This window comes from Erythrolamprus reginae, chromosome Z, assembly GCF_031021105.1.
Source record: "Erythrolamprus reginae isolate rEryReg1 chromosome Z, rEryReg1.hap1, whole genome shotgun sequence".
NCBI lineage: Eukaryota > Metazoa > Chordata > Lepidosauria > Squamata > Dipsadidae > Erythrolamprus > Erythrolamprus reginae.
Genome location: NC_091963.1, coordinates 144,521,605 through 144,529,560, shown reverse-complemented (window position 1 = coordinate 144,529,560; position 7,956 = coordinate 144,521,605). Strand labels below are relative to the sequence as shown.

Below are 7,956 nucleotides of genomic sequence, written 5' to 3'. Positions count from 1 at the left end.
GCCTTGACAGTCATGTGACCAGGTGAGAATGGCTTCACGGTCATGTGACTGGGTGGGTGTGGCCAATACAATGTCACTCATGTCAAGGGGTGCCATGCCTGGCCCCACCCCTCCCAGCCATTCCTTGTCACCCTCAGCCTCAAGGTATCTATAAATCTGTAAAAAAATATTCATTTGTTTGTTTGTTTGATTGATAGATAGATAGATTGATTGATTGATTGATTGAGTTCTATGCTGCCCTTCTCCTGAGACTCAGGGCGGCTCACAACATGTAGAAATCTAAATAAAATTTACAGATTAAAATCTCCATTATTAAAAGTTAACAATAGATTTATACATCATCCATCACACATTCATTCCTTGGGTAGGGCAAGGTGTTAAAATTTCAATGGCCCCAAGCCTGCCAGCAGAGGTGGGTCTTTAAAAGTTTACAGAAAGCAGGGAGAGTGGGGGCAGTATGGATCTCCGAGGGGAGCTCATTCCAGAGGGCCGGGGCTGCCACAGAGAAGGCTCTTCCCCTAGGTCCTGCCAGACAACATGGGACCTGACTGGTCACTGGGGTGTATGAGGCAGAAAACGGTCTCATATGTTTACCTTTTTTCAGCTTTATTATCTACATACTATAAATAATATGAACCACTGAAAGGAGGTTCATGAAAGTCCTTTCTTTCTGCCGCATGAATCCCAGCGACCGGTGAGGTCCCACAGAGTTGGCCTTTTAGGGTCCCATTGACCAAACAATGTTGGCTGGTGGGACCTAGGGGAAGAGCCTTCTCTGTGGGAGCCCGGCCCTCTAGAATCAACTCCCCCCAGAGATTCGCCCTGCCCCCATCCTCCTTGCCTTCCGTGCCATAGGTTTGCCACCACTGCTATAGAGCATTTGCAGATGCTTCTTAACCAAGCTGTCATCAAACTCAAAAATAAATAATAAATAAATAAAAACAAAAACAAAAAAATGCTGCCTTCCACTTGAACGTTACTCATACTTCCTTCATTGTTAAAGTAGACAATGTGAACTAATGCAACAATCCTCATGGACATCTTTGACACTCCCCAACTTGTAGGAACCCACACATATGAGAGTTCTTCAAAATACATTGGCAAGACTGACAAAGATGTTTAAAGAGAAATCAGCTAAATGTTGGAAATGTCATCACATACTACTGGGCTCATATTATCATATGTGATGGACACGCATAGAAGCTAAGAAACATTGGGCAAAAATAATACATGGTTGGAAAAGATGATACAACAACATAAACTGAAATATTCCTGTTGGGGATTTTACTGGAGAGTAATAGTAAAGAAAATATATATTTGATTATCCATGTAATAACTACATCTAGAATTGTATTTGCACAATACTGGAAAATCAAAGAGATCCCTGCAGAGGAGAATGTGATTAGGAAAATATTAGAATGTACAGAAATGAATAAGTTAATGCTGGCAATTAAAGAGAAAGAACAAACTGAATATTATATTATATGGGAGTCATTTTATTGATGGTTAGAGAATAAATATAGAAGTTAGAAATAAAAATATATAGGTAAAATATAAAAAATGTATTTATAGAGTTAATATGATTGGTAGAATTAAATAAAGAAAAGGATTTTACAGATTAACAGGGTTGGAAGGGACACCTTAGAGGTCATCTAGTCCAACCCCCTGCCCAAGCGGGAGATCTTACAACTGCACTCTACCTAGGATTGAACTCACAACCTCCTGATTGTGAGGCAAGAGCTCTATCTCTAGGGCACAGCAGCTGGGTTACATAGTAATCATAGTATTAGATATTTAAGGTATTGGTATTAAGATAGGAATAGATTAAATGATGAATGTGGTTGTAAACTCAAATTGCTTATTTGTACCTGGACTATCATTAAGTGTTGTACATTATGATTCTTGATGAGCTTATCTTTTCTTTTATGTACACTAAGAGCATATGCACCAAGACAATTTCCTTGTGTATCCAATAACATTTGGCCAATAAAATTCTATTCTATTCTATTCTATATTTCCATTCCATTCCATTCTATTGTTATTGCACAAAACATGTGTACCCAGAAAGATGGATTTTTAATGAAAGATGGATTATTTGTATGAAATAAAATAAAATTAAAAAGAAATAAATAAAAGACATAGAATGTTCACATTTCATGTACAAGAAATCTATTGCTAATGAGAACTCTCCCAAATCTTTTAAATGAAGGTTAGAGTTGGCAATCATTAGAGATTTCAGAGACCTTGAACCATTCTTTGTACCATTTTTGATACAGAATCTTTCACCTCATTGTTCCTAATGCTGTAGATGAAGGGATTGAGCACTGGGGTGATGAACGTATACAGTATGGCAACAGACTTCATCATGCTAAAGGAAGAATTTTTGACCGTTGGCCTTAAGTAGACGAAAAAGACTGACCCATACAAAAGGCTGACGACAATCAAATGTGATGCACATGTTGAAAAGGTCCTCTGCTGTCTGGAGGTTGAAGGCATTCGAACAATGGTGTATAGGATGAAGAGGTAAGAAATGAGGGTGAAAACCAGGGAAGACACAATCACAACCACAGCAACTAGGAAGCCCAGAGCTTCAATGAGACGTGTATCTCCTCCTGCAATCTTCAGCACGGGTCCAACATCGCAATAGAAATGATCGACAATGTTGGAAGAGCAGTAGGGCAAGTTTGCAATCATCACTACCTGGAAAATTATGGAGAAAAATCCACCAAACCAGGCGGATATAGCCAGCTTAAGGCAGACCCTAGGACTCATGATAGTGGAGTGTCTCAAAGGATGGCAAATGGCTATGTATCTATCCAAGGAGATCAAAGTGATGATGAAAAATTCAGTGACTCCGAAAAGGAAGTAGAAGCACAATTGTATCACACAGCAATAAAAACAGATGGAATGGTTCACAGAGAGATAATTGAACAACAGCTTGGGTATAAAGACCGTGGTGTATCCAATGTCTTTGACAGAAAGGTTGCTAAGGAAAAAGTACATGGGTTTCTGGAGATGGCAGTCTGTGATTACTATCGTAATGATGAGCCCATTGCCCATCAGGCTCAGGATGTAGAGCAGAAAGATGCTGGCATACATGACACTTTCCAGTCCCAAAACACTTGGCAATCCTACAAGAATGAATTGAGTTGGTCTTGTGCAATTGGTCACATTCATCTCTCCCGTTTATTACAAAAGAGAAAGTGTGGAATCTCCATATTGGGTGTCCTGCTCAATATCAGTAACTGTGAAAGGGATATTGGAATCTTAGTTGACAAGCATTTAAATATGAGTCAGCAGTACCAAAAATGCTAACACAGTTCTAGGCTGCATTAACAGAAAGATAAAATCAAGTTCACACGAAACCACTTTATAATGTCTTGGTAAGGCCACACTTGGAATGCTGCATTCAGTTTTGGTCATCACGATGAGACTCTAGAAAGAGTGCAGAGAAGAGCAACAAAGATGATTAGGGGACTGGAAGCTAAAACATATGAAGAATGGTTGCAGGAACTAGGTATGTCTAGTTTAATGAAAAGAAGGACTAGGAGACACATAATAGCAGTGTTCCAATATCTCAGAGGTTGTCACAAAGTTGAGGGAGTCAAACTATTCTCCAAAGCACCTGAGGATAAAACAAGAAGCAACGGGTGGAAACTAATTAAGGAGAGAAGCAACTTAAAACTAAGGAGTAATTTCCTGACAGAACAATTAATCCAAGGAATAGCTTGCCTGCAGAAGCTGTGAATGCCCCAACCCTGGAAATCTTTAAGAAGATGTTGGATAATCATTTGTTTGAAGTGGTGTAGGATTTGCCGCCTAAGCAGGGGATTGGACTAGAAGACCTCCAAGGTCCCTTCCAACTCTACTAATCTATTCTATTCTATCAGTCATGATTCGTGAAGATCTTTTTCAGAAACCAATTATTGCAAGAGAGAGGACACAAGATTTGATTTTAAAATCAACATAACAAACGTTGTTCTGTAGGTACAGTAGCTGAATAAGACATTTCAGTATACACATTTTTTATTTTAATGACCCTCTAATTCTTTGCATCAGGGTGGAGTTGGGGCAACTGAACAGAGCTTGAGCATTTACTGGACAGATGCCCTTCCTGATGCCTACATTTAGTTCATAGCAGACAATAAGTCAATGTGTCTATAGAGAAATATCTGCCACTATCTAGGATCAAACTCACATTTGAATACCAGTTATGATTTCAGAATGACCATCAATGGAATGTCACAACTCATAAAAGCAAAACATACTACTAGAGGACCCCATGCTATTAGAGTTATTAGAGCTTGGTGTCAAATATGAAATTTCCTACTGTCAGAAAATAAGAAGGGATTGGGAATTCATTAAAAAAAATATGACATTTTTGAAAGTAGGTCTAGAGGTGGAATATTTTGATACATATTGTTAGTGAACTAAAGAAGAGAGCAGTAAACTACTGAAAAACAAAATATGGAGTATGATACAAAAAATTAAGAAATGTAGAAGAATTTTTATAGATAACATGGACCACAGATGGGTGGTTGAGATCAAACAAAGATAAAATGTGTGAAAGAAACCGAACTATAGTGAGAAAACAAAGATTGGAAGCCTGTGTTGTGCAGCAAATAGAATATTATCTGAAAGTCACCAGAAAAAAAAGAATATAAACACACTAGATAAAGCGAATGGATACATTTATAGCCACTAAAGCAAGCAACACATATGTTTTGAAAATTTAACTAATATTGATGTAAATAAAAAAGGGTATAAGAAATAAAAAAGATGTTCTTCTCCATGTGGGGGTAGATATGCATACATCTTAAGAAGTCATGGTTACTTTAACAGTGAAATTATGTTCCATGAACCTATTCCAAAAAAACGGGAACCTAAAGATCTCTCTGACATTACCTTGACTTCTTCCTCCATTACTTACCTTGTCTTCTCCTAATGCTCTTTACGCCATCTTTCTCTATCCATTCATCAATATAGACATGATTTTGAAGAACTATAGAAAATGGTACATCGGGTTTTGAGGGGGAATGGTAGACTCCTTGAGAAATATTTCCCTTAACATTTCAAGAGCATCTATCAGATTGCATCATATAAAGTTTAATTAATGGTTCTCCACGGAATCTTGGAAGCTTGGAATCTCCAAGGCTATCTACTTTAATTTCCCATGAGCCTCCATGCTCTACAACTAGTAGATACCCATGAACCAGGGGTGAGCTGCTGGAGGTGGGGTTCACGTTGATTAAGGAGAACCTCTAGCTACGATTCCGTGTTGTTTGAAGAACCCCAAATTCCCACTCATGCATGCACGATAGCGTGCATGCACATTATTTCAGCACCCAAGGGAAAAAAGGTTCACCATCACTGAACTAGTCAGTCACAACTAGGGTGGGTTCTAATTTACCTTGCTGCCAATTCTCACCGCATCAATGCATGCATGCGCAGTGGCAAAACAAAACAACAAAAATGCCCCCCCTGAAAACAAGATGGTGATGCATGCATATTGCCAGAAACCTGGCTTCTCCGCATGCACAGGGGGGAGGGGAAAAATGGGGAAAAAATGAAAAAAAAATCCCAAAAACTTAAAATAGAAAACAAATAATAGTGGTGCCCATGGACTGGAACTGACTAAACTGGTTCCTTGACATCATCATGACATCACCAGTCATTTGCTACTGGTTCACGTGAAATGGTCTAAACCAGGAGGAACACATATTGGTTCACAACCCTAACAAAGAGAACTTCTTGTGGGGAAATATTGGAGGTATATCAGTTAGATAGGTAGAAAGTCATTCTTGATATTTTTGTCTGTCTGTTCCATGAGTTGTATCATTTACATGTATGTCAGCGTATCTGGAGAGCTTTCCAAATGTTATAACTGCATAAATCTTCTGTAAGGAGAAAGAATGAAATCTAGAAACTGGAAGGCATGAAGAACAGTGTGTCTTGGTCTAGAGCAGTGATAGCGAACCTTTTTTCCCTCGGGTGGCAAACTAGCATGCACACGCACTATTGCACATGCACGAGTGCCCACACCCATAATTCAATGACTGGGGAGGGCGAAAACTGCTTCCCCCACTTCCTGGAGGCTCACTGGAGGCCGGAAATGGCCTGTTTCCCAACTTCTGGTGGGACCATTAGGTTTGTTTTTCGCCCTCACCCATCTACCCAGAGGCTCTCTGGAAACCAAAAATGTCCTCCCAGAGCCTCTGTCCAAGCCAAAAATCAGTTGCCTGGAACAAATATGCATGTTGGAGCTGAGCTAGAGCACTGGCTCGCATGCTAGCAGATATGGCTTTGTGTGCCACTTGTGGCACCAGTGCCATAGGTTCGCCATCACTGGTCTAGAGTCAAATCATGAACCATCATCCCTAAAATGGATGGTTATATGGTGGAACCTTTTCAAGTCTCTATATGTTACCATTTGAATTGTCTTAATTTGTCAATACTAGATCCCTGTATATATTAAGCAATATATACAGTAAGGGTTCCTAGTTATAGACCCTGATCCTGCCTTTTGCCACTGACAGGCATTTAGGCTGCTGTCCCCCCTCCCTCTAGTCTGTGTCCCGGGCACATTCTTGTATTGCAATGAGTCTTGGACCTTGTTTGCATTGCAGGAGTGAAAATTGAATACCTATCTTCAAAGCATCTTTTCATTACTTGCCATGACAAAGTTTCAAATAGTGCAGTCTTGGAACCTGCTTGAATTTCTAGCATCTATACACTATTAAAATAGTGATGTTTACACTGGCTTGGCCATGTCCTGAGAATGGTTGATGGATGGATTCTGAAATATCTTCTCTATGGAGAATTAGTGCAGGGAAAGCACCCCGGAGAGAGATCACAGCTGCAATATAAGGATATATGTAAGAAGGGTCTAAAGGCTTTGGAACTGGACATTAACAACTACAACTGGGAAACCTTGACCTCTGATCATTCAGCTTGGAGGCTAAAGATGCAGCATTGCCTCCTCCCTTTCGAGGAGACACCCATTCAGCACGCTGAGACAAAGAAGCAGTCCTGGAACCAGCAAAATCTGGGGGCTGGGCAGGGGACAGAATGTATCTGCCCTCAGTGTGGAAGAATGAAATCCAAAACATCCTAGGGATATATTAAATTCTCTGGTCATCGTATCAATAAACTAGTCAAGAGAAGGCCACTAACTTCAGTGAAGATTAAATCATATCATTAGATAATGATAGCATCAAGTTGTGTTGTAGAGGGAATTATTTTGATATTCTCATTATTCTGATTAGATTTCCTAGCTGGGGAATTCTAAAAGCTGAAGTTCACAAAATGTAAAATTGCCTGCTTTGAATAATAGCTTTGAATAATAGCAATTTAGAAAACTGCAAAACATCAGATCTACTAACTTATCTTGTCCCTCCTCATCTAAAAAATATTAAGAACTCTGCGTTATCTCCCCACCTTGGAGCTCTCCGTCTCTTGCGATTTTATAATGTTTTACATTTTTAGAATTTTAAATCTTAAATTATTTCGCTTTTAAATGCTTAATTTTATTGATTAAATTGTCCCTCTCTGAGTAAGTATGAAAGTATAAAAGTATGAAACAGTATGAAAGTAAATGTAAATAAATTAAAGTCTCAGTAATGGAGAAGAGGGATAACTTCAGATCGTGCAGAACGCAGCCGCGATAGCCATTTTGGGGCTCCCAAGATTCGCCCATGTTTCTTCAACACTCCATGGCTTGCATTGGCTGCCGATCAGTTTCCGGTCACAATTCAAAGTGTTGGTCATGACCTTTAAAGCCCTACATGGCATTGGACCAGATTACCTCCGGAACCGCCTGCTACCACACAAATCCCAGTGACCGATAAGGTCCCACAGAGTTGGCCTTCTCCAGGTCCCGTCGACTAAACAATGTCATTTGGCAGGCCCCAGGGGAAGAGCCTTCTCTGTGGTGGTAACTCCCCCTGGAGATTAGAA

The 7,956-nt window shown here is 39.7% G+C and overlaps 1 protein-coding gene across 1 annotated transcript; it reads right to left on the bottom strand.

Annotated features, from left to right (window-relative positions):
• Window positions 1-2,235: 2,235 nt before the first annotated feature.
• On the bottom strand, window positions 2,236-3,177 carry LOC139154282 (olfactory receptor 6X1-like). The gene has a single exon (XM_070728709.1). The coding sequence runs from the start codon at window positions 3,175-3,177 to the stop codon at window positions 2,236-2,238; it is 942 nt and encodes a 313-aa protein (XP_070584810.1).
• Between the last annotated feature and the right edge of the window lie 4,779 nt (window positions 3,178-7,956).